Below are 27,299 nucleotides of genomic sequence, written 5' to 3' on the forward strand. Positions count from 1 at the left end.
CAGTCTAGAGGAGGAGTCTAGCAGATGCATTAGAAGTAGCAGTATAAGGTAAGGTGGAGGAGGAGGAGGATTGATATGTACTGAGGGCCTACCGAGTGCACCACACTGTACTAAGCACTTGAGAAAGAGCAACGGAAGGAACATTTACGTTCCCTGCCCTCTGTCCTGGTCAGTCAAGCCACCAATCCATAAAATTTATTGAGAGGCCACTGTTGTGCAGGGCACCATACTAAGGCACACGTGAGAAATAACAATGAAGCTATAAGACGTGATTCCTATCCATGAGGGACTTACAAATTAACTGGGGAGACAGACCAGAGTGTACTTGCTGGCATGGCCTAGTGGACAGAGCACAGGCCTGGGAGCCAGAAGGATCTGGTCTCTGATCCCAGCTCCGCCATGTGTCTGTTGTGTGACCTTGGACAAGACACTTAATTTCTCTGTGCTTAGTTATCTGTAAAATGGAGATTAAGACTGTGAGGCCCCATATGGGTCAGGGACCGTATCCAACCCGATTTGCTTGTATTCACCCCAGCATTTAGAACATTGCCTAGCACTTAGTAAGTGCTTAACAAATATCACAATTATTATTATTATTACACTATTCTGACTACAGCAGAATTTCTGTTAATTTTGTTAGAGAAGCAGCGTGGCTTAGTGGAAAGAGTACGGGCTTGGGAGTCAGAGGTCATGGGTTCTAATCCCAGCTCTGCCGCTTGTCAGCTGTGACCTTGGGTAAGTCATTTAACTTCTCGGTGCCTCAGTTCCCTCATCTGTAAAATGGGGATTAAGACTGTGAGCCCCACGTGGGACAACCTAATACCCTGTATCTATCCTAGCGCTTAGAACAGTGCTCAGCACAGAGTAAGCACTTAACAAATACCAACATTATTATTATCATCTGCTGTGTGGCTTTGGCCAAATCACTTCACTTCTCTGTGCCTCAGTTACATCATCTGGAAAATGGGTTGAAGACTGTGAGCCCCACGTGGGACAACCTGATGACCTTGTATCTACCCCAGCGTTTAGAATAGTAATTGGCACGTAGTAAACGCTTAACAAATACCATCATCATTATTATTATTAATAAACGAACCATATTCTGCAGCTCTTGCGCTCCCCCTGCTGGCCGTTAGAAGTTTTGTTTTGCTGTCTGTCTCCCCCTTTTAGACTGTGAGCCCGTGGTTGGACAGGGATTGTCTCTCCTAGTTGCTGAATTGTACATTCCAAGCGCTTAGCACAGTGCTCTGCACACAGTAAGCGCTCAATAAATACCACTGAATGAATGAATGAGTGAGACGAGTGACCTCTAGTCTCCGCACTCCCCTACTGAACAGGCTGTGAACATCACCGGAAGTCTTTGGGACCATTATAATAATAATAATGTTGGTATTTGTTAAGCGCTTACTATGTGCACAGCACTGTTCTAAGCACTGGGGGGATACAGGGTAATCGGATGGCCCCACGTGAGGCTCACAGTTAATCCCCATTTTACAGATGAGGGAACTGAGGCACAGAGGAGTTAAATGACTTGCCCACAGTCACAGCTGACAAGTGGCAGAGCCCGGATTCTATCCAGGGGCTAGTCAACCCAGCTGATTGGGCTCTGATAATAATGGTATTTATTGAGTGCCTACCAACTGCACTGTGCGTTCACTACAGTGCTCTGCACGCAGTAAGCCCTCAGTAAATGATACTAAGTGCTTGGGTAGTACAACAGTCCCCGCATAAGAAGATATGCAGTTAATTGGCCCAACTTTGCAGATTCACTCCATATTGCCCATTACTTTCCAAGATATTTTTCTAGCGTGTCCCCCAATTCCCTACCAACAGGACAAGGGGAACAGCTAACCGATCAGTCATCTCTATGCTGCCGATCCCTAGGGCTGCGAATGGGGCCTGTGGCAGAGAAACCTGCTTGTACGCTTCATGATGTGTCTGCACCTATCAAGCACCAATCGGCAGTATTGATCGAGCTTTTCGTGCAGGGCCCTGGACCGACAGCTTGGGAGAGTACAGTACAGTTGGTAGACATGATTCCTGCCCTCAAGGAGTCCACAGTCGAACGGGCGTTGGGGGTGGGGGACAGACATCATTATTATTGTATTTGTTAAGCGTTTACTATGTGCCAGGCTTTGTACTAAGCACTGGGGTGGACACAAGCAAATCGGGTTGGACATAGTCCCTGTCCCCATTTTACAGATGAGGGAACTGAGGCACAGAGAAATTAAGTGACTTGCCAAGGTCACATAGCAGACAATTTGGTGGGGCCGGGATTAGAACCCACAACCTTCTGACTCCCAGGCCCATGCTCTATCATCATCATAAATTAGAGGGAAGGGAAGTGAGTATAAGCATAAGTTTTCTGCACCTCTACCTGCCTCCCTGCTTGTCACTTTCTGGGATCTAGAGGGAATACAATGGGCAGGGGCCAAAGAGTTTAAGCACTTTGATACACTCACCCCAACCCCACAGCACTTATACAAATATCCTTATACTCTATTTTCCCTATCTGATTTATTTTAATATTTGTACACTTCAAGCTCCTTCCGAGCAGGGATCAATCAATCTTTGCACTTGGATCAGTGACCTTTGGACATTTGATATTCACCCCACCCCCAGCCCCACAGCACTTATGTACATTTCTACAAAGTATATGTTTTAAATTATTTATTTATATTAATGTCCATCTCCCCCTCTAGACTCAAACTCGCCGTGGGCTGGGAATGCGTCCACTAACTCTGCCATACTGGAGAACAGGATTCAATATCCATTCTCCCTCCTGTTTAGACTGTGAGCCCCACGTGGGATCTGATTATCTTGCATTTACCCCAGCGCTAAGTAGAGTGCTTGGCACATAGAAAGAACTTAATAACACAGTTATTATTATTGCACCATTTCTAACCTCACCAACTCCACAATCCCGCCCTCCGACCACAGCCTCCTCACCCACCTTCTCTCACCCAGCCCCAACTGCAAAACTTTCCTGTCCCCTCAGAGACCCCCTCCACCCATCCCAGATAAATCAGTGGTATTTATACAGTGCTTACTGTGTGCAGAACACTGCACTAAGCGCTTGGGAGAGTACAGTATGAGTTAGTCGACACACTCCTCGTCCGCAACAAACTTACAGTCTAGAGAGTGAGACAGACATTATTGTAAATCGAAAAAAAAATAGGGATATGTTCATAAGTGCTGTTGGGGACTGAAGGTGAGGTGCAGATCCAAGTGCAAACCCCATTTGATCTCCCTTGCTACCTGCACAGATCTACCCCCCTTTAATTCCAACCCTTCAAGACTGTAAACTCATAGTGTCTGTTATATTGTATATATGTATTGTATATATATATACATATATGTATATGTGTATCTGTTATATTGTACTCTTCCAAGCGTTTTGGATAGAGCACGGTCTGTGACTGTGAGCCCGTTGTTGGGCAGGGATTGTCTCTCTCTGTTGCTGAATTGTACACTCCAAGCGCTTAGTACAGTGCTCCGCACACAGTAAGCGCTCAACAAATACGACCGAATGAACAAATGGGAGTCAGAAAGATATGGGTTCGAATCCCAACTCTTCTACTTGCCTGCTGTGTGAGCTCGGGCAAGTCGCTTCCCTTCTCTGGGCCTCAGTGACCTCATCTGGAAAAGGGGGAGTGAGACTTTGAGCCCCACATGGAGCAGGGACTGTGTCCAACCCCATTTGCTTGTATCCCCCCCGACCCCCCTCCCCGACCCCACAATTAGTACAGTGCCTGGCACGTGGTAAGCGCTTAATAGATACCCCACTTGTCATTATTATCACTGCTAGTAATAATAGTAAAAATGTTGGTGTTTGTTAAGCGCTTACTATGTGCAGAGGACTGTTCTAAGTGCTGGGGTAGATACAGGGTAATCAGGTGGTACCACGTGAGGCTCACAGTCTTAATCTCCATTTTACAGATGAGGTAACTGAGGCACAATGTAGTGACTTGCCCACAGTCACACAGCTGACAAGTGGCAGAGACGGGATTCGAACCCATGACCTCTGACTCCCAAGCCCGGGCTCTTTCCACGTGCTTTGTACACAGTAAGCGCTCAGTAAGTTCGCTTACTTGCACATAGTAAGCGCTTAAGAAATGCCATCATTATTATTATTATTACCCTTGACTGACCATTTGACTGACCGACTGACTGGCCGGCTGGCTGGCTGACGGGTGAGTGGAGGAGCGTAATTCCTCGGTAGTGCGAATGTCGTCATCACGCACCACTGCGTGTGCGTCAGTCCTAAACGTCGGGTCACGTGCCTCTGCGCCTCGCTAACAACCATTTGCGCCGGGTCGGGGGGGGAGGGACCGAGAGACGGAGAAAATGGCGTCGCCCTTGGAGGTGGCCGTGTGTACGGACTCGGCGGGGATGCTGTGGAACTGCGCTGTGTGGGAGGTTCAATCGGGGACGAACCTCCTAACGTACCGCGGCGGGCAGAGTGGGCCCCACGGCCTCGCCCTGCTCAATGGAGAGTACCTGCTGTCTACGCAACTCGGCAAGAACTACATCAGCGCCTGGGAGCTGCAACGGAAGGTGCGCGTGGTCGTGAAGCCCTGAGGCGTTGAAGTTGCTGGGCCGGGGCCGAGCCAGCCCGGGGGGATGGAGGGGCCATTTCCGCACCTGTGGCGGGGCGGGGGGGGAGAGACGGACCCCGCGGGAGTGTTTTAGGAGAAGAAAGGAAGAAAGTGAGGCCGGGGATTCGGCGCACTTGGAGAAGAAGGGATGAGGGGAGGGGCGGAACTGCCCGGGGGAGGAAAACACGTGCTCATGGGGTTAGAAATCCTCGAGGGAGAGGCGCGGGAGCCAGGGGCCACCGGGCGCCCAGTTCTTTCACCCTCCGAGCCCATCACAACAGCTGCTTATTGCCCGGCAGGCCCGAGGCCCCCAGGTCATCGGAACCCCGGAGTCTCCGGTGCCCCTCACTTTCCTCTTCTGGTTCCCCAACCCCCCTTGAACTCGCCCCCCCCCCCACGTGGCTCCCCTCCTGGAGCTTTCAAACGTTGAAATGTCAATGGGGCCTGTGCTGTGTTCCCAAAGGATCAACTTCAGCAGAAGATCATGTGCCCCGGGCTTGTGACCTGCTTGACCACATCTCCCAATGGCCTCTACGTCCTGGCGGGTATCGCCGAGAGCATATACCTGTGGGAGGTAAGAAGTGAACAACGGTCCCGGCCTCGTTTGTGGCACATGACCTCATTCGGGTCTTTGAACCTGCATTGAGCACTTCTTAGCATGTTTTCCCGTCATGATGTTAAACGTTAACGTTGGTGTTTCTTACCGCATTTTCACTCAGCGTCAGACTGACGTTCGGTGCATTGGACAGATATTGGCCCAACACACTGCACCAACACATCCAGTTCACTTCTCCTTCAGGACATAGAAGCAGTGTGGCCTAGTGGAAAGAGCCCGTGGTTGGGAGTCAGAGAACCTGGGTTCTAATCCCGGCTCCGCACATAACTGCCGGACAAGCTACTTTACTTCTCCATGCCTCCACTCCCTAATCTGCAAAATGGGGATTCATTACCTGTTCTCCCTCCTACTTAGACTGTAGCCTCACGTGGGACCTGATCATCATGTATCTACCCCAGCACTTAGCACAGTGCTTGGCACATAGTATGCGCTTAACAAGTATCACAATTATTACTCTCATCATCGGTATCTTAGAGCCCAAGTAATGCAGCATAGAACTGGTGGGGAAACAACCACCAGTGGCCTAGTAGATAAAGCACGGACCTGGGAGCCAGAAGACCTGGGTTCTAATCCCAACTCTGCCTCTTGCTTGCTGTGTGACCATGGGCAAGTCACTTAACTTCTCTGCCTCGGTTTCCCCATCTGTAAAATAGGGATTCAAATCTTGTTCTTCGTACTTAGACTCGAGCCCTACGTGGGATGGGGACTGTGTGTGTGTGATGTGTATACCGTAGCGTGCTTGGCACATAGTAAGCACTGAGAAAACACTTTTTAATATGGATAATAACATTAATATTATTGATAAGTGATTTAGCTAGGGCTCCCCAGCAAGGACTAAACATGGATCTCTTGATTCCTGGTTTATGAGTCTTCCCGTCAGACTGGGAAGCATTAGAGCATTTTTAAGCTGGGTCTTCAGATTGAGTCCTAAATATTAAGGAGTGGGAGAATTAATGGCTCCAGGGGCAGTATTTGGCTCTTTTGTCCCCTTGCCAAGGCTAAACGGGCATGGGGCAATGTTGCTGCTACTGCCTCCTCCCTCCTTCCATGACAGAGGAAGGTAATAGAATGCTAAATTGGGAAAATTAAGGGGTAGTGCCAAGGCTGGAATCAGGCAGGTGGGCATTGGGAGTGTGGTAAGAGGCAGTGAATTGAGTGGCAACTGTGTGCAGAGCACAAGACTAGATGCGCATGCATACAGATTCTCCTTCGCTGAGCATCTACACTGCTTTCTAGCATGTCCACATATCCCTGATCCTAAAAAAAAGCAAACCTCCTCTGCCTCCGTGGCACCCCCCCCCAGTTATGGCCCCATCTCCTTCCCAACATTCCTCTCCAAACTCCTCGAACAAACTGTCTGCATCCCCTGCCTCCACTTTCACTTCCCCAACTTTCCTCACACCCCTGCAATCTGGCTTCCTCCCACTCCCTGGAAACACCCCTCTTTAAAATCACCAGTGACTTTTTTCTTCCCAAATCCAATTGGCCACTGCTCCATCCTAATCCTCCTCCACCTTTCTGCTGCCTTTGACGCTGTGGACCTCCCCTTTCTCCTTGAAACATTATGCAACCTTGGTTTTACCAACACTGACCTCTCCTGGTTCTCCTCCTATCTCTTTAACTGTTCCTTCTCACTCTTTCGCAGGCTCCTCCTGTCTCCCACCCTCTAACTGTGGGGGTCCCTCAAGGCTCAGTTCAGGGTTCCCTTCTATTCTCCATCTCATTCAGTTCCACGGCTTCAAGCACCATCTCTTGGATGATTCCCAGGTCTACCTCTCCAGCCCTGACCTCTCTCCTTTTCTTCAGTCTCACATTTCCCCCTTGCCTTCAGGACCCGGCACCTCAAACTTAACTGGTCCAAAACGGAACTCATCTTCCTACCCAAACCCTGTCTTCCCTCTGTCTTTCCCAACACTCTGGACAGCACCACCCTCCTTCCTGTCTCACAAGTTTATAACACTGGCATTGTCTTCAACTCATCTCTCACTCAGCCCACACATTCAGTTCGTCACCACATCCTCATTGCTTTACCTTCACAACATCTAGAATAAGTCCTCTCCTACCCATCGAAACTGCTACCAAGCTAATCTAAGCCCTCATTGTTTCCTAGTTTGACTACTGCCTTGCTGGCCTCCCTGCCTCCTGTCTCTCCCTTCTTCAGTCCGTATTTCACTCTACTGCCCGAGTCATTTTTCTAAAATACCGTTCAGTCCACATCTCCCCACTCCTCAAAGACCTTTAGTGGTTGTTTGCCTATCCACCTCCACATCAAACAGAGACTCCTTACCATTGGCTTTAAAGTACCTTACCCCCCTCCTGCCTCACTTTACTAATCTCCTACTACAACACAACCAGCATACTCTTCTCCTCTAATGCCACCCTATTCTCTGTACCTCGATCTCATCTCTTTTCGCCACCCCCTTACCCGCATTCTACTTTGGGCCTGGAACTTCCTCCCACTTCATATCTGACAGTCTACCACTCTCCCCACCTTCAGCCCTCCTAAAATATCTCCTCCTCCAAGACCTTCCTAGACTAAGCCCTTTATTTCCCCATCCACCCTCCTCTCTTTGCTGACTACGCACTGGACTGTGTGCCCCTTAAGCCCTTGATTATCACCCCTGTCCCACGATCCTTATACATATATTTTTACACACTATTTCCCCCCATCCCTAATCTGATTTTGAGTCGGTCTCCCAAGGTAAAGTAGGCTATAAACTCCTTGTGGATAGGGAGCATGTATATGAACTCTTGTATTTTCCCAGGCGCGTAGTGCAGTGCTGTGCACACTGTAAAGGGCTCAAATGCCACTGATTGATTTACAGTTGGGGCAGATATAATTTCAATTGTGTTTTTCCTTTGGGCAGACCCCTGTCTGTCGATTTGCATTGTATTTTGGAAGCTCTCTCCCTTTCGACCAAATGTGTGTCTGGGTGTATAACAAATTTGATAGTGTCACGGGATTGGAAAACCCCACTTTAAAGCCTCATATAGCCATTTTATGCCCTTCTGAACCAGCGACAGCATGCTTTTACCAGTCAGTGGTAAACTGGCTGGTCAAAGGCTACAGAATAAAGAATCTTAGTCATTTGGACTCTTTGGGGTTATTATGGCATTTGTTAAATGCTTACTAGTGTCAAGCACTGTTCTAAGCGCTGGGATAGGGCTTGGGAGTCAAAAGGTCAGGTTCTAATCCCAGATCTGCCACTTGTCTGCTGTGTGACCTTGGGCAAGTCACTTCACTTCTCTGTGCCTCAGTTCCCTCATCTGTAAAATGGGGATTGAGACTGCAAGCCCCACGTGGGACAAAGGACTGTCTAACCCGATTTGCTTATATCCACCCCAGCGCTTAGTACATTGCCTGGCACATAATAAGCACTTAACAAATACCATAATTATTATTATTAGAAGTTATTTAGGTCGGGCACAGTCCCTGTCCCGCATGGGGCTCACAGTCTAAGAAGGGAGAACAGGTTTTGAATCCTCATTTTGCAGTTGAGGAAACTCAGGCACAGGGAAGTTAAGCGACTTGCCCAAGATCACACAGCAGACAAGTGAAAGAGCCATGGTTAGAACCCTCCTACTTTGACTTTGAGCTCCATGTGGGACAAGGACTGTATGTGACCTAATTAACCTGTACCTACCCCAGCACTTAAAACAGTGTGTGACACACAATAAGCACAAATACCATAAAAAACCACCCAGATCCTCTGACTCCCAGGCCTATGCGCCACACTACTCCTCTTCCAAACCTATGTAAGTTCATTTTTTAAACCCAGAAGGTCGAATCAAAAATCTAGGCTGGTAATAAATTGATAGAACCTGCCATATGGGCTTTTGCCTATGTGTTGGAATTGAAGTTTCCTGGAGAGTTTGTCTTGCATTTAAGGTTCTCAGTGGAAGGTTTGTCCCTGAAACTCCCCACTTAACTTGGTCATCAGAATTAATTAATTCATTCAGTCAGTTGTATTTATTGAGCGCTTACTGTGTTCAGAGCACTGTACTAAGCACTTGAGAGAGTACAATACAGCGATAAATGACCCTGCCCACAACGAGCTTACAGTCTAGAGAGGGGGAGACAGATGTTAATATACATAAATAAATTACAGATATGTACGTAAGTGCTATGGGGCTGGGAGTGGAGGATGAATGAAGGGAGCCAGTCAGGGCCACGCAGAAGGGAGATGGAGAAGAGGAAAAGAAGGTTTAGTCAGAGAAAGCCTCTTGGAGGGGATGTGCCTTCAATAAGGCTATGAAGGTGACACGTCATTGTCAGATTCAAAGAGGAAGAGTGTTCCAGAACGTGGGCGAGAGATGGGCGGCGAAATAGATGAGCTCAAGGTACAGTGAGAAGGTTAACGTTAGAGGAGTTAAGTGTGGACTGGGTTGTAGTAGGAGAGTAGCGTGGTGAGGTAGGAGGGGGCAAGGTGACTGACTGCTTTAAAGCCAATGGTGAGGAGTTTTTGTTTGTTTGCTGGCTGACTTGTTCACCCACTGGAACCCTGAACAAGAAGGCCTCTCCTAGATTACTATACCCTGTTAGAGAGAAATTTAAACATTAATTCTTTAGAGTCTCACTAAAAATGAGTGCTCAGTGAGGATCCTTGAAATATTGAAATAGCTTTTAGCTGAATGCTTAAAAATGGGTCTGTTGACCAGAATTGGGGCAGAGAGTATGTGCCTACGTGCATGCGCGCTCTGTCTCTCTCTTCCCCTCTCCCTCCCACACTCCCTCCCCCTCTTCCCATAATAGGGACAGACTACTTCTGCCAGGAGAGCCAGATTCTGTGTCCCTCTGGTACCTTTGCACCTCTCCCTTAAACATCTTTTCTACCCCATGACTTTGAGCCAACGGGCAACCTAATCAGGGCAACTGGAGTGCCCCAGGCCCAAAATGAGACTGGCATCCCTTGGAAGTGGACCGGGCCTCGCTTTTTCTGGGGCCACTACCACACAAGTGTGAGGTTGCCTTGGGTGGGGAATCTTCCGGCCCGAAGGCCCGTGCGGAGGAATCAGTTTGCACAGCGCTGCTCTCCCTCTCTCAACTCTCGTCCCTTCCAGTCATGTTCTTCTCACTTTATACTCCCTCGGGAAGCTGATCCGCTCCCGGGGCTTCGACCACGACCTCTCTGGCGAGGCCTCCTAAAGCTACCTCTCTCCTGTACACTCTCTCTACACTCCTGCCCCCAGGAGGATAGCTCCACATGGATGATCCTCAGACATCTCAAGTTCAGTATGTCTAAAACCGAACTCATTGTTTTCCCTCCCAAATCCTCGCACCAACCCCCCAACTTTCCCATCACTGTTGACACCACCACCCCATCCTTCCTATCCCTGAAGCTCATAACCGTGGCATGATCTGGACTCCTCCCTCTCTTTCAAAGCCCACATTCAGTCTTCGTAGCAAATCCTGTTGGTTTGATCTCCAGCATTTCTCAATCCACCCTTTCCTCCCCATCCAAATGACCTCTGTGCCGGTCCAGGCCCTTGTCATAGCCCAGTTTGACTGCTCTATCAGCCGCCTCCCTGGTCTTCCTGCTTTCAGTCTCTCTCTGTTCCAGTCCATACTTGACTCTACTGCCTGGAGCATTTTGTATAAAACAACGTTCTGCACATATCATTGGTGTTAAAGCATTTGGTCAATTTTCTTCCTCTTACTGACCCCTTCTCTTCTCCCACTATGCTGCACACCTCGCACTCTTGGTTTCTCTAAAGCTAACCCCTTATTCACCATGCCTCATTCTCGCTCCCCGACTATCATCGTCTTGCTTATACCCTGCCCTTTGCCTGGAACTTCCCCACCCCATTCTCTAAGCCCTTTTGAAATCACATGTCCAGGAAGCATTCCCTTATTCATTTCTCATATACCCTTACTGCCCCTCTAATACTTCTGTGGAATGAAAGAACCTCCTCTAACAGTCCAGCACCTACCTTACATGCCCTAGCACTAAAGTGCAAACTCATATGTATCCTTTTCCTTCTTCCTCCTACCTAAATGACTTTAGATTTGTCTCCCCTGCTAGATTGTAAGCTCCTTGAGGGCAGGGATCATGTCTACTCATTCTGCAGTTTTCTTCCGAGCACAGTAGCTGCTCAGTGACTTGTGAGAGCCAGGCCTTACTACTTCAGGGCTGTAGTCAGTGTCAGTTGACGAGACAGGTTCGCAAGTAATGAAGTTTTAGCACAAACAGCAGGTCTTCTTGAGCAAAAGTTTTGTAAGCAACGAGAAGACAAGGAAGTAGGAGCATTCATTCATTCAGTAGTATTTATTGAGTACTTTGTGCAGAGCACTGTACTAATAATAATAATAATAATAATGTTGGTATTTATTAAGCGCTTACTATGAGCCGAGCACTGTTCTAAGCGCTGGGGTAGACACAGGGGAATCGGGTTGTCCCACGTGGGGCTCACAGTCTTAATCCCCATTTTACAGATGAGGGAACTGAGGCACAGAGAAGTTAAGTGACTTGCCCACAGTCACACAGCCGACAAGTGGCAGAGCTGGGATTCGAACTCATGAGCCCTGACTCCAAAGCCCGTGCTCTTTCCACTGAGCCACGCTGCTTCTCTAAGCACTTGGAATGTACAATTTGGCAACAGATAGAGACAGTCCCTGCCCATTGACGGGCTTACAGTCTAATCAAGGGAGACAGACAAAAACAATAGCAGTAAATAGAATCAAGGGGATGTACATCTCATTAACAATATAAATAGGGTAATAAAAATATATACAAATGAGCGGATGAGCACAGTGCTGAGAGGAGGGGAAGAGGGAGGGGGAGGAGCAGAGGGAAGGGGGGGAAAAGGGGGCTTAGCTGAGGGGAGGTGAAGGGGGGCAGAGAAGGAGCAGAGGGAAAAGGGAAAGCTCAGTCTAGGAAGGCCTCTTGGAGGAGGTGAGCTCTCAGTAGGGCTTTGAAGAGGAGAAGAAAGTTAGTTTGGTGGAGGTGAGGAGGGAGGGCATTCCAGGACAACGGGAGGACGTGGCCCAGGGGTCGATGGCGGGGTAGGCGAGAATGGGGGACGGTGAGGAGGTGGGCGGCAGAGGAGCGGAGCCTATGGGGTGGGCAGTAGAAAGAGAGAAGGGAGGAGAGGTAGGAGGGGGCAAGGTGATGGAGAGTCTCGAAGCCTAGAGTGAGAAGTTTTTGTTTTGTGTGGAGGTTGATAGGCAACCACTGGAGGTTTTTAAAAAGGGGAGTGACATGCCCAGAGCATTTCTGCAGGAAGATGAGCCAGGCAGCAGAATGAAGAATAGACTGGAGTGGGGAGAGACAGGAGGAAGGGAGATCAGAGAGAAGGCTGACACAATAATCCAGCTGGGATATTACGAGAGCCTGTACCAGTAAGATAGCCATTTGGGTGGAGAGGAAAGGGCGGATCTTGGCAATATTATAAAGGTGAGACCAGCAGGTCTTGGTGACGGATTGGATGTGTGGGTCGAATGAGAGAGTGGGTCGAATGAGAGAGCCGAGTCAAGGATGACACCGAGGTTGCGGGCTTGAGAGACGGGAAGGATGGTCGTACCATCCACGGTGATAGGGAAGTCAGGAAGAGGACAGGGCTTGGGAGGGAAGATATGGAGCTCAGTTTTGGACATGTTGAGTTTTAGGTGGCAGGCAGACATCCAGGTAGAGGCGTCCTGGAGGCAGGAGGAGATACGAGCCTGAAGGGAGCGGGAGAGGACGGGGCAGAGATGTAGATTTGAGTGTCATCTGCATAGAGATGATAGTTGAAGCCGTGAGAGCGGATGAGTTCACCAAGGGAGTGAGTGTAGATGGAGAACAGAAGAGGGCCAAGAACTGACCCTTGAGGAACTCCTACAGTTAGAGGATGGGAGGGGGAGGAGGAGCCCACGAAGGAGACCGAGAATGAATGGCCGGAGAGAGAAGAGGAGAGCCAGGAGAGGACGGAGTTCGTGAAGCCAAGGTGAGATAAGGTGTGGAGGAGAAGGGGTTGGACTACAGTGTCAAAGGCAGCTGAGAGGTCAAGGAGGATTAGGATAGAAAAACCGCACCAGTCACTCCGTGCATCAAACATGGCAACACAGCTTTTCTGGGGGTGCAGTGGCATTTTGGGGTCCCATACTGGCCATTTCAGTCGGCGTGCACTCAGATGAATTTCACCCAAGTGCTGGGTTAGTATAGTGCTCTGCACAGAGTAAGCGCTCAGTGCATACTGAGTGCTTGACTAATTGGGAGGCTTCGGTAGAGTTAGGAGGTACGATCCCTGCCGTTGTGGAGCTTACAGGGGACACAAGCAGTAAAACCATTACTGACAGGAAGAAGGAAAGGGGAATAGGTACCCAAGTTAGCACTTAGTGTATAGGTTGTGTAGGATGTGTACGTAAGTGCTCCGCATCAAATAAATTACTTGCCATCGGCTTTGAGGTTCTCAATTTGCTCTTCCCCCACCTACCTCGCCTCCCCGATTTCCTATTACAGCCCAGCCTGCAAGCTTTGCTCCTCCAGTGCCTATGTACTCACTGCACCTCATTCTACCAACTCTATTTTATTATGCCCTCCCAAGTGCTTAGCATAGTGCTCTGCACATAGGAAGTGCTCAATAAATTCCATTGATTGATCTGAGAGGTTGAGAGTACACAAGTGCTTCAGTGGTTTGGAAGGGCCAAGCAACAGTTTGAGGGATATAACCTGGGGAGAGTAGACGTTCCCAAGCACCTGGTATATTGGTCTGATCATCATCATTCAGTCAGCTCCTCCCCTTCTGTCTTACCTCACTGATTTCCTACTATAACCCAGCCTGCACACTTGGCTCCTCTAATGCAAGCCTACCTCCCGGTATCTTGATTGCTTCCATCTTGCCTCTCACCCTTTGCCCAAGTTCTCCCTCTGACCAGAACTTCCTCTCCCTTCGTATCCAATGGACCACCTCTCTCCCCACCTTCAAAGCTCTCCTAAAATCACATCTCCTCCAAGAGGCCTACCACAGCTAAACCCTCATTTCTCCTACTCACCCTCCTTTCTGCGTCACATATGCGTGTGGATCTGTACCCTTTAAACACTTGATATTCACCCCACCCTCAGCACTTATGTACATGTTCTTATACTCTGCCATCTCCGCTATCTGTAATTTATTTTAATTTCTGTCTCTCTGACTAGATGGTAAGTTCCCTGAGGGTGGGGATCATGTCTATCAATTGTATTCTTCCAAGTGCACATGGGAAGCATTCAATAAGTGCCATTCATTGGCTAGCAGTGTGGATAGACCCTAGGAGTCAGAGGACCTGGATTCTAACCCCGGCTCCACCACTTGTCAACTGTGTGACACATTGGTCAGGTCATTTAACTTCTCTGTGCCTCCGGTACTTTATAAAATGGAGATGAAATTCATTCATTCATTCGTTCCTCTCTCTGACTTAGACCGGAAGCCCTGTGTGAGACACTGACTGTGTCCAAACTGTGTCCAACCTGATTATTCTGCACCTACTCCAGTGCTTAGGACAGTGCCTGGCACATAGTGCTTAATTAGTACCTTTTTTTTTAAAAAAAAAAAGCTTGATTGACAAGCCATTTGTTGAAAAAGTGTTTTCCTACAGTGCTTGTCTAGTCATAAGCTGTTGCCACTAGAGGGCAGCATTCACCCTTTCAAAAAGAAAGGTTTTTAGAATAATAATAATGTTGGTATTTGTTAAGCACTTACTATATGCCGAGCACTGTTCTAAGCTCTGGGGGAGATACAGGGTCATCAGCTTGTTCCACGTGAGGCTCACAGTCTTAATGCCCATTTTATAGAGGAGGTAACTGAGGCACAGAGAAGTTGTGACTTGCCAACGTCAGGAAAAAATTTGCTCGTGAACCAAATCTAAAATAAACGAGGTAGGGGCTTCTTTTCACGTGGCCTGACTGTGTGCCTAGATCTTTACTCTCCATCAGAATCTGTAAGATTTGAGAGAGTTTCTTTCAGCACCCCTTTATCCATTGACAATATTCATAAGAATGTGCAACTGGGGTAAGCCAGGGAATTTGATCCGTTTTGATTCTGATTTAGCTCCTTAACAAATGGGTGGTGTAAGAGGGGGTCTACCAAAAGAAGAGGAAGACTCCAGGTAATTGAGGGGGAACCACATCCCTGTGTTTGGCCTAAAGAAACTGTAAATCTCCTCGATCCTCTATGTCTTACATCTGATGAATAGAAAAGGCCAGGTTATTGTCAGTTGACTTCTCTCTGTTGACTTGTGGGTCATCATTTTTGAGCATTTTTATCCTTTTTTAAAAAAAGTTAATAGCTACAGAAAACAATCAAGTGGTCCGTTTGTTTTGCTTTCACGAAAAAATGTGAGTATAATTTTTATTCCAAACCTGTCCCGTTTAAATTAGGTTTAATAGAACTGCTTTCCCCTCTCAGGATGGCACCTGGAGAGTTTCCAGTACACTATCAGTCTCGGCTTTGGGAGGGAGAGTCAAGCAGAGGCATACCCATTCCATTCCTAGCTTGGGCAGTGGCTTAGCGAGTGGAAGGCAATCTGCTACATGTCAAAACTCACCCGTGCTGGGCAGCAGCAGTATGGGAGAGAGTCGAGGGCAGAGACTCAAGTTTACTTCGTGGAAGAAGGCAGTGGTAAACCACTTCCATATTTTTACCAAGAAAACTCTACGGATACACTACCAGAACGATTGCCGGTGGAGAGTGGGGTGTTCTGGGAGAGAGGTATCCATTGAGTCGCTAGGGGACGGAGATGACTCGACAGCATAAGACAAGACAGGAACTGCTTTAGCCTTAAAAGTGACTTTAGGAGCCTACAAAGTGTGGTAATCTCCAGAAGAGATGGAGGGTTATGGAGACAAATAATAATGATGGTATTTGTTATGCGCTTACTATGTGTCAAGGGCTGTTCTAAGCACTAGAGTAGATACAAGCTAATCAGGTTGAGAGACAGTCTACTACCCATCGATGCAGGCCGCAAGGGAACTTGTTTGGCTGCTTTTATTGGAATGGCTTGTTGTTTTTTCCCTTTGACTGACGAAAAGGGCTAGGTCACGCCCCTGTTATGTACCACACTGGGTGGGCACTCTCTCTCAGGGAGCACTTGGTTCTTGGGGAACCTTCCTAGCTGGAAGGGCCGGAGCCATCCCGTAGGGCATTGCTGGAACGATGGGGAGAAGATTAGTCTGTCCCCCCAGCGGCACACTGACTTGCGAGGCAGGCAGAGCTCTCCCCCTGGTTCCTCTCCTTTCATCTCTGTTCCCCCCTCTGATGACTGTCATCATCAGCATTATTATTGTCATTATCATCATCTCCTAAAATGTGTGTTCGTTGTGGGCACGGACTGTATCTACCAACTCTGTTGTATTGTCCTCTTCCCAAATGTTCAGTACAGTGCTCTGCACTTCGTAAACCCTCCTAAATACCATTGATGATGATGATCTCTGTGCCCTCCCTGCGATGACTAGCTCTGGTTTCTTCCCAGGCATCCACGGGGAAACTGCTGGCCATCCTCAACCGACATTACCAGGACGTTACGTGCCTGGTGTTCACAGATGACAGCAGCCACATCCTCTCGGGTGGCAAAGACTGCTTGGCATTGGTGTGGAGCCTTTATAGGTAATAGCCCTAGATACTCCCAGATGGGTATTCGGAGAAGTCCTGGTGCAGTTGCTGGCAGCCCTCTCTCTCTTCCTCGGTGACCACTCCCCCACCCCCCCTTTCCCCAGTGTCCTGCAGGTGGAACACTCCCGAAGTCCTGACCCTCGCCATGTCTGGTCCCGACATGCCCTCCCTATCACGGACCTGCACTGTGGATTTGGAGGGCCCATGGCCCGGGCTGCCACCGCCTCCCTGGACCAGACAGTCAAGGTCAGACCCCACCGTTAAACCACCTTTGTGACATCTCCACCTCTCCCTAGAACCTTCAACCACACCTCTGACCTGGAAGGAATGTGACTGGTCTCTGAGGGGGCCGGGCTGCAGCAGAGCTGTGAGAATGGTTTGCAGTCAGTTCAGGCACTTAGCTTTTGCTTGAGCTATGCGGTCTTGTCAATTCCAGTGGGCTTTTCTTTCTCTTTTTGCCTTCTTGGAGCTAGAACAGCTTCAGGCCATTTTTAATCCATCCCCTCCCGCCCTCCCCCCAACTTTCTAGTTTCTGCTGTTTTCAAGAAGGGTTGGGAGGAGGGGTTCGTGCCTCTGATTCTCTTCTGCCCTCGTAATAATGATTCCCATTCCTTCAGCAGGGTGGTTTCGGGGTAGGGGGGTGGGTGACCAACAGATTTAAGGGAAGTCCCCATGGGGCATTTCACCCTGGGCACTAGGGTGGGAATTCTGAGACAGAAGTTCAACTAACATTTCAGAAGGGATCTCCGTGGAGAATCAGCCCAGCCTGGGCTGGGCTTAGTGAAAGATTTGAAGAGAAGAAGGGACGTGACTGTGTTGTGCAGAAGCTAAAGCCAGGGTCGTGGGACTCTGTTTTTGAGCCATATAATTAGGGGGGATGAAAGCTTGCTTAAGAGTTTGGGTGACCCCCTTATTTGCTAGCCCTTCTCTCTCCAGAGAACTGTTCACTTCCCTCACCAGAGGGATCTGGGTGTATTTACAGAGGCTTCTCTATGCTGTGGGTTTGATCACCCTTCACTGTCCAGTTTGTGTGTCATTTTCCTCCCACCCCTGGGGTTCTGGACTCTCCAGTTGTCATCCTCTCCAGGGTATAGATGATATGCCCTCAGAAGCAAGTTGTCCTCCGATTCTGATGTTCTCACCGCACTTAAGGGAAGGTCTGCGAAAGGCCAACAGCAGTGGGCTAACCTTAAATTCCTGGAACCCAACGGAGGAATTTGAGGGCTCACTTGGGGTCTTTTTCTCCAAGGCTTGTGTATGGAGAATGGGTAGTCTTTGGACAGATCTGGTAAATCGGTGCCACTTGCTTGGAGTAATGTCGTTCCTGCTCCACATAGATTTCATACCTACTTCTCTCCGAAGAGATGGAAACAAATGGAAACCTGTTTCCACCCAAAATAGTGGAACTTGTTCCCACAGGGGATTGGGCAACCAAACGTAGTAGCAGTAGGTAATCATGGCATTTATTGAGTGCCCACTCGGTGCAGTGCCACTGTGCCGGATGCTTGGGAAGGACAGACTAAAGAAGGGATGTGTCCCCTGTGAACAAGAAGCTTACAGAGGAGCGTGCACAGAGAAGCAGCATGGCGGAGTGGATAGAGCACGGGCCTGGGATTCAGAGGGTCACGGGTTTTAATCCTGGCTCCGCCACTTGTCTGCCATGTGACCTTGGGCAAGTCTCTGTGCTTCAGTTATCTCATCTGTAAAATGGGGGTTGAGACTGTGAGCCCTACCTGGGACAGGGACTGTGTCCAACCCGATTTGCTTGTGTCCACCCCAGCGCTTAGTACAGTGCCTAGCGCATAACAAGCGCTTAACAAATACCACAGTTATTATTATTACACTCTTAATGGGGCAGATGGCATTCAGGTGTATTCAACTGGAGTGGGCAAAATAAATAACTGATTATGCATGAGTGCTGGGAAGGATATAAATAAATTCCTAAGTGCTGGAGTTGGCTGAAGGAGTGATATGAGAAACAGAGTGGCCTAGTGGGAAAAGCACAGGCCTGGAAGTCGGAGGACATGGGTTCTAATCCCATCTCTGCCACTTACCTGCTATGTGACCTTGGGCAAATCACTTAACTTCTCTGTGCCCTAGTTACCTCATATGTAAAGTGGGGATTAAGACTGTGAGCCCCCTCTGGTTCAAGGGACTGTGTCCAGCCTGATTGACTCATATCTACCCCGGCGCTTAGAATAGCCTTTGATACATAGTAAGTGCTTCACACATACCATCATCATCATATAGGTCAGGGTGCTGGGAAAATGGGGAGAACTTGGTGGGGGGTGGGGGGAGATTTTAGGAGGGCTCTGAATGTGGGGAGAATTTCTGTCTGATGGAGAGAGTTCCAAACCAGGGAAATAGCACAAACGAGGTACAGCTTAAAAGGTTGGCCTGGGAGGTTTTAAGACATTAAGTTGGAGGAGAAGCAGGTGGAGAGTGTGGAAGCCGATGGTGAGAAGTCTTTGCTGCAGAGAGACCCAGGAAGGCAGCATGGAGGGGGAGCAGGTTTGAAGAGAGGAGAGACATGGGCTGAGCGATGCTTTGGGGAGATGATCCTGGCTGCGGCAGCAGCAGCCTGTAGTATGGATTGGAGACGGGGGAGGCTGGAGGCCAGGAGACCAGCGAGGAGATTGAGGTGATCGTCTAACCATGACAAGACCAGAGCTCGTATTAGGGTGGGAGCAGTTGGGACAGGGGAAGAAGTGGATCTAGCAGGTCCGAGGTTGGTTGAGGGGTGGAGGATGGGTAAATTCCTAGGTGAGAGGTTCCGGTTGATTGTCGTGGGACAAGTTAGGGGAGTTTAGCGAACCATCTCTTTCCATGAGGATGGATGTCCAGTAAGGCAGCCATTACGTGATTCATCCTTTGGTGCCACTTTGAGAGACAAGGCTAGGCTGGATGGATCTGACCAAGAAATGGCCACCCAGAAGAGTTAGGGAGAGAAAACCCAGAATTTTCACTCTCTGAATAGTTGTTTCCTTTCCCTTTTCCCTTCCTGCGACTCCCACCTAAAATCCCAACTTGGTTTGCCCCATCTCCTTCTTCCGTTCAGCTGTGGGAGATCACCTCTGGTGAGTTGCTGCTGTCTGTCCTCTTCGACGTGGGTATCATGTCTGTGACGATGGACCTCTCTGAGTGCTACATGTTCTGCGGAGGCAGTGATGGATCCATCTTCCAGGTCACGCTCTCTGCTTGGGTAAGTAGGTGGTGGGGAAGGTTAGGGCCGGGATCCAACAGAGGTGAAGTCAGCTGCTCCCTTCGTCTCCTTCGAGTCCATGGTCTAGCGGATAGAGCACGGTCATGGGAGTCAAAAGGACTTGGGTTCTAATCCCCACTCCGCTACTTGTCGGCTGTGTGACCTTGGGCAAGTCACTTAACTTCTCTGGGCCTCAGTTCCCTCATCTGTAATATGGGGATTAGGACTGTGTTCAACCCGATTTGCTTGTATCCACCGCAGCGCTCAGTACAGTGCCCGGCACATAGTAAACACTTAAAAACTGCCATTATAATTATTATTCCAGAATGATGGACGAGTTCAGGTCTTTGAGGTCCTCTGATTCCCTAGTGAGCGAGGTCTTGCTAGGTTAGAACCCTCCTGTTTCTGGTGCCTGGTTAGGAAGGGGAGGACAAGGGCAGTGAGGATGTGTAATACATAGAGCCTCTCCCGTCAATAAATCTGCCCGATCCTCTAGTTGATTTTGCTTTAGTTCGCTAACCCTCAAGCAGTTCCTCCAGCCTTTGACTCCCCACCCCCCAATACTCCAGGGGCCGGTGGGGGCACTTTTACTTCCCCAGTGGCTTTACCTGGTGGGGTTCCCTTTCCGAGTCAAGTCTCTGGCATCTACCATTACTCGGGTGCTAATTGCCCCTCTTCTTGCTTGGTCCTGCAGCCTTTTCAGAAAGACAAGACCTTCCAGACAGAGCGAGAGACCGGAAAACTCTTCAAAGGACACAGGTTAGGGGACTGGGGGACAGACAGACTGCTGAGTCCTCAGAGAGAATCCTGATGACTCAGCCAGTGGAACAGAACGAGTGGGGAGAGGGGAGCCTTAAGTAGCATTTTCCCGACACAGCCCTGTTTCTTGGCTTCAAAATATGTGCTCTTAATTCCCCGTGCTTCCTTGGATCTCACCCCAGGAACCAGATAACGTGTCTGTCGGTGTCAACGGATGGCAGCCTGTTGCTTTCGGGATCACATGATGAGACGGTGCGGCTATGGGACATCCAGAGCAAGCAGTGCCTCCGAACGGTTACATATAAAGGTATGATCCTTAGGCTTGGCCCCTTTCTCTCTCCCCAACTTTTCTCCTGTGGAATGTGGGACGGAGGTTGGGGCAGCACCATTTGGGCCCTGACTTTCTTCAGAAGAATGAACACGGTGGGAGGCGGGCAAGGAAGAAAGGAGCTGTGGGACCCTGCTCCATTGGTTGTGAACATAGTCTGCTGCATCCACCCATCTCCCCCTCCCCCATTCTCCCTGCACAGAGCCTGGTTTCACGAGGGTAGACAAGATGATTGACTGGGCAAAGTGGACGGGCACGCTGAAAGAAACATCATGGCTTAATGGATAAAGCATGGGCCTGGGAGTCAGGGGATCTGGGGTCTAATCCTGGCTCCACTACTTGCTTGCTGGGTGTGATGAGCAAGTCACTTCACTTCGCCTCAGTTATCTGTAAAATGGGGATGAAATACCCATTCTCCATTCCTCTTAGGCTGTGAGCCCCACATGGAACTGGGACTGTGTCTGATCTGCTTAAGCTGAGCTCAGCTCTGCCTCTCTCAACTCTTCCCTAATAATAATTATTATTACAATATTAATAATGATATCTCTTAAGCACTTATTATGGGGCAGGCATGGTGCTAAGCACTGGTGTGGGTACAATACAGTCAGAACAGGTATAGCCAGACAATTATGCCCCCCTCCCTCCCGAAGCCTTATTGAAGGCATATCTCTTCCAAGACGCCTTCCCAGACTAAGCCCCCACCCCTCCCTTCCTCTTCTCCCACTCCCTTCTGTGTCACCCTGACTTGCTTCCTTTATTCCCCGCCCCCGAGCCCCACTGCACTTATGTATACATCTGTCATTTTATTTATTTGTTTTGATGTCTTTCTCTCCCAGTCTAGACTGTAAGCTCGTTGGGGGTAGGGAATGTCTATTTATTGTTGTATTGTACTTTCTCAACTACTTAGTATAGTGCTCTGCACGCACTAAGTGCTCAATAAATAAGACCGAATGAACAACTGACGAATAGTCCCTGTCCCACACGGGGCTGCCAGTCCAAAGGAGAGGAAGACACAGAGGCCTGGAGGAGTGAAATGACCTGCCCGTCCAAAGTCATACAGCAGAGCTTAGATTGTGGGGCTCCAGACTCCCAGGCCTAGGCTCTTTCCAGTAGGTCATGCTGCTGTCTCGCCATGCCCTCCAAATGCCACCTTCCTCTTAGACCCTGTCAGCAGTTGGCAAACTTTCGGGGGGGGGGGGCAGCGAGGATGATGGAACCCTTCTATACCCATTGCACCCATCTACCTGCCTCCTTTCCCTGGTCCCAACTTGGCTGGTGTCCAGCTCTATGCTCTGCTGGAATAGCTTCACCTCTCACCTGGGCGACCTTCCGAGCATGAGTGGCAGAAGACGAGGGTGTTGGTGGTATTCCCTCTATTTGCCGAGGACATTGAGAATGGTAAAGCAGGAGGCAATATCTCTGAGCCCCTCCTTTCTGCAGCTCCTGTCGTTCTCGGGCAACTGCCGAGCCAGGGTCCTTGTGTGGTCACTGAGCATTCCTACAGATCTATTAAGGAAAGTTTTGGATACCTTCCCTGTTGGACTAACAGGCTCTGGCCTTGAAAAGAGAAACAGTGTTCAGTCATCCTTCTCCCTATCCTCAGGAATAGATTAGAGAAGCTAGGCTTCTGAAGGCTGGCATGCCCAGTGGGAAATTACCAGAGCCATTTGTTCATTTACAGTTCCTTAGGTATAGAGGAGAGGAGGAGGATTCTGTTTGCTGTGTTTAGGTTGTGCCAGCCGGCAAGGCAGAGCAGGAGACAGTGATGAGGTCGGGGGAGAGCCACAATCTCATCCAGGCTCCCCTGCTTCTCCTCCACCGTGTCATCCGTTCCTGTCTGTTGCACCCACCCCACCCCCTTTTGAATATGGTGCTATCTTGGTCCCCCACCCCTCTGTGAAGCTTCCTGCTTGGGGCAGCTGGCTAGAGGGGTCGGGAGGACCTCTGGGAGGGGAGAGAGAAGGTCCCGGCATCAGCAGAACCCTGTGTGACAGTGGGAAGTTTGACCAATGGCTGCCCCTGGTTGACTCCCTTGGCCTCTTGGTGGGGGAGGAATGCGTCCACACGCATGTATGCATGCGCACATATATATCCACATGTTAAATGTTACGTCAGGGAACGTAATCGCTCCCCACTGCCTCCTAATTGTCCCCATCTGAGCTGGCAGGTCTCTGGGCAGATTTAGACAGCAGATTTCGGACTAAAGAGAACATAATAATGATCCATTTTCTCCAGTGGGAAAGAGGAGTGTGTAGGGATGGAGTTTATTGTCTTAATTTGGCGGGGGGGGGAATGTTTTAAGTAGCAGCAGTCCAGTGTGTCATAGGACCATGGCCTGGTTTGAGGTGAAACATGAAGCACAAAGCACAAGCCCATGTGGCCCCTCCCCAGTGGCGGGGGAGGGAGTTTGGGGGAAGTGGGGAGTGTGCATTCTTCTGCTTCCCCACTGCCTAAGCTGTCTTTCTAGGGGGTTATTGAAAGCAGGAGGATGTACACCTCAAAGCCTATAAATAGGAATAAAGGACATTGAGCAATTTAGTGGCTGTTGATTTGGATTTAGGGAGCCTCTCAGAACCAAGTCATCCAAGACGAGTGGTATTGGAAGTCTCCATTGAACCTAGTTGGTGTGACTGTGGGACCTGATGTGGAATTCAAGGCAACAGTTCCAAATCTCCTTCCTCTCTCCACCTTTTCCCCACCACAGAGCCATGATTTGATTCTCCCTTAGCTGGGGGAATCCCTCTCTCCATAGAGGTTTAAGTCCTGGTGACCAGAAGAAGAATCACCCAGTTCTTTCCCTCCTTTTTTAAAAATAAAATTTTATTGCTATATTTTTCATTATATTTGTTAAGCACTTACTCTTTGTCAAGAACTCTTCGAAGCACTGGGGTAGATAGAAATTAGGTTGGACACAGTCCCTGTCCCACAGCTAACTCAATCTAAAGGAGGATTTAATCCTCGTTTTACAGAGAGGTACACTGAGGAGTATACAGAGGAGTCTCTGAGGCACGGAGGAAGTAAAGTCACTTGCCCAAGGTCACACAGCAGGCAAGTGGCAGAGCTGGGATTAGAACCCAGGTCCTCTGACTCCCAGGCCTGCATTCTTTCTACTGTGGACCCCTGACATGAAGTCTGGAATCCTTATGCCTCCACAGTCTCCGAACTCTTCTCGGCTGGTCTGAATAATGAACCTGCAGTGGTTTCGGCCTTGGGACTGGAAATCATTTACTTATGGGTATTTAGAGGACCTTCTTCATTTCTTCAGTTAATACCACAACAGCAGCTCTTTGCTAATTGCTTTTCTGAAAAGATGCTGACCTGAGAGTGAACTCAGGAAAGGGGATGGGCTGATGTGGTGGTGGTGATGTTTCTTAAGAAAACTGGATGCGAGTTGCAGCCCTCCATTTCAAAAGAAAAACCCAGAGTTTGCTTCCTCCAACCCTTGGCTTTGCGGCAGATGTAATAGGCTGGGAAGGCGAAGATCCAGCCACTGTTTATGTGGCCCTCAGATCGCTGCTGACGTTAACGGATTCTCCTGTGAGAACAATTGATGAGCCTTGGTCCTGAAACTTCGGGACCGAGAACCTGCATGGAGGAGTTGATGATAGCACCGGTGGCTTGCTCTGATGGGGCAGGGAGTGCAGGTGCAGAATTTATTTATTTTTTAATAAATCTGCAGGACCCATTTAAGGACAAAGTGATGGCAGCCGTAGCGCCCCATCCCCAAAAGGCAGCCACTGCGGTCTTTGCCACCCACATTAATCGGCTATTTTTCAGGATTCCTGCTGTGTCCGGCTATCTCACAGAATGCCCGAGGCGGTTCTTTAGCCAGAAATCTTCACCGCTGCTGGCAGAGCCGGGTTGAGAACCCAGGTCTCCTGATTCCCAGAGCAGTGCTCCTTCCACTGGACTTTTGACAGGGTTGCTTAAAGTCACCTCACAACCCTCCCAGAACCTCTTCCCTACAGTCTACAAAGAACAGGGTTCCAGAGTTGCCAACTTCCCTGAAGCCAGAAGAGCAGAAGTAGTATCTGAGCTTGAAGAAGCGATCTGCCAGGGAGTAAGACTCCTAAATTGAGATTGGAACTACCAGTCAGTCAAGCGGAAGGGTTTTTCTTTGGGCACTGAAGGTTAGGAAGGTGTGGAGATTGAGGCACATACTGACTCTGCCTAATGAATATGCAGGGGCGGGAGTTGGTTGAGCTTGCATAGGCCTAGGACAAGCCAAATAGCTCAGCTCCAATGCTCTGCTCACAATAGCTGCTCTGCTCACAATAGCTGCCCTGCAGCTAGGTCACCCCTGCAGCTAGATCACTGGGGCTCTGGGAGACCAGGCCTTTGCCCCACTGGGGTACTGGTCCTTTCATCATTTTCATCCAAGGTATTTGTTGAGTGCCCTTTATGAAAAGCACTGTGTGAGGCACTGAGGAGAATCAGGGGAAGAATTAAGCAAGGCCCCTGCCTTCAAGCTTACAGCCATGATGGAACCTTCCCCCATTAGCTCCTTGAGGGCAGGGGCCAGGTTCCCCTCCCTTTTTTTAATGGACTGTTTAAAGCACTTACTGTGTGCCAGGCACTCTCCTAGGAGCTGGAAGGTAGATACAAGCTAATCGGGTTTGACATAGTCTGCGTCCCACCTGGAGCTCACAGTCTTTATCCTCTTTTAATAAATGAGGGAACTGAGGCACAAAGAAGTGAAGTGACTTGCCCTAGGTCACACAGCAGACATGGCAGAGCCAGGATTAGAACCCAGGTTCTTCTGACTCCCAGGCTCGCGTCCTATCCACTAGGCCATGCTACTTCTCAGATCCCTGACTCTTCTCGTGTGCTCCCAAGCACCTCGTGCCGTGCTTGCTGCACACTGTTACTCAATAAATGGTGAGACCCGTGTGGGACAGTGGTTATGAGAAGCAGCATGGTCTAGTGGAAAGATCCCAGGCCTGGGGGTCAGAGGACCTGGGATCTAAACCCAGCTACACCACTTGTCTGCTGTGTGGGCAAGTCACTTCACTTCTCTGGGCCTCAGTTCCTGCATCTGCAAAATGGGGGTGCAATACCTGTTCTCCCTCTTAGACTGTGAGCCCTGTGTGGGACCTGATTATCTTGTATTTACCCCAGCATTTAGTACAGGACTTTGGCACATAGTAAATGCTTAACAAATACCACAATTATTATTATCATGGGCCTTCCCATTTTGAGCACAGGGGTGAGTAGCATGTTTGTGGCATGGGGGTGGGATGGAAATTTATAGAGAGTAGAACCATAAGAATGCAGTCTGATTTGAGAATGCTTGGAAAAACAAATATCAGAAAAGGAAGGCTAAGCTACTTGATCTTGGTGGTAAGGATTCTGTAAACTCCACCTCGGGTCCCTAAAGCAGTAGCAATTAGATTAGCTCATTTGTAGGCTCCTGAATGTAACAATCCTTTTCTTTTTTTTTCCTTTTTTTTTTTTGGAGTGGGGGAGGGAGGGGTAATGGTATTTATTAAATGCTTACCGTGTGTCAAATGTTCTGAGCACTGGGGTAGATATAAGTTAATTAGGTCAGACACCATCCTGTCCCGCATGGGGCTCACAATGTAAGTGAGGAAGAACAGGTAACCCTATTCTACTGTTGAAGAAATTCGAAGTAAGGAGAAGTTAAGTGAGTTGCTCAAGGTCACATAGCAAGCAGTTGGTAGAGTCAGAATTAGAACACAGGTCTTTCTGACTCCCAGGCCCATGCTCTCTCCATTAGGCCATGCTGCTTCCCTGCTTGGTCTGTGTAGCTTTTTTGTTTTTGTTGGGGAGGGGGGATTTGTTTTGGGGGGGTTTTTTCTTCAGCTTGGCTGTTTCTTCTTCCTTCTGTTGTTCTTCTGTCATTTTCCTGGCCTAACTTTTGTTGCTTTTTTCCCAACTTGATCTTTCCCTTCTTCCTTGGTGGCTGAGTCCTTTCGCATCCTCTAGCACCTCAAACCACCACTTTTATTCAGTGCTTCAAGCCCATGCAGATGAGATGGGGAGAAGGTGGGAGAGAGTCAGCAACAGATGTAGAAACTGGAAACATTCCTCTTGGTTTTCCTGGGCCCTACTCCTCCCCCTCAGGGGGCCTCCCCCCCAGCACTTGATCACTCCTTTGGTTAGTTTACGTGACCCCTACAGTCAAAGCCTTACTGAAAGCACATCTCCAAGAGGCCTTCTCTAAGCCCTCATTTCTTCCTCTCCCACTCCTGCATCGCCCTTGCACCTGGA

General features: G+C 49.1%; 1 protein-coding gene and 1 non-coding gene across 3 annotated transcripts in view; both read left to right on the forward strand.

Annotated features, from left to right (window-relative positions):
• Positions 1-4,297: 4,297 nt before the first annotated feature.
• WDR18 (WD repeat domain 18) overlaps positions 4,298-27,299 on the forward strand; it is a 31,183-nt gene continuing 8,181 nt past the window's right edge. The window contains exons 1-7 of one of the 2 annotated variants that reach the window (XM_029051658.2): positions 4,298-4,557; positions 5,062-5,172; positions 16,640-16,773; positions 16,884-17,025; positions 19,838-19,981; positions 20,676-20,740; positions 20,923-21,047. In XM_029051658.2, the coding sequence (XP_028907491.1) occupies positions 4,348-4,557; positions 5,062-5,172; positions 16,640-16,773; positions 16,884-17,025; positions 19,838-19,981; positions 20,676-20,740; positions 20,923-21,047 (931 nt within the window). In that variant the 5' untranslated portion in view covers positions 4,298-4,347. The remainder of the gene's footprint in view (positions 4,558-5,061; positions 5,173-16,639; positions 16,774-16,883; positions 17,026-19,837; positions 19,982-20,675; positions 20,741-20,922; positions 21,048-27,299) is intronic. The other variant, XR_003754597.2, reaches the window with a different exon arrangement.
• On the forward strand, positions 15,567-15,705 carry LOC114807135. Its single transcript, XR_003755188.1, has one exon. It is a non-coding gene; the product is annotated as a small nucleolar RNA SNORA7 (small nucleolar RNA).

Source organism: Ornithorhynchus anatinus, chromosome X1 (assembly GCF_004115215.2).
Source record: "Ornithorhynchus anatinus isolate Pmale09 chromosome X1, mOrnAna1.pri.v4, whole genome shotgun sequence".
NCBI classification, from domain to species: Eukaryota; Metazoa; Chordata; class Mammalia; order Monotremata; family Ornithorhynchidae; genus Ornithorhynchus; species Ornithorhynchus anatinus.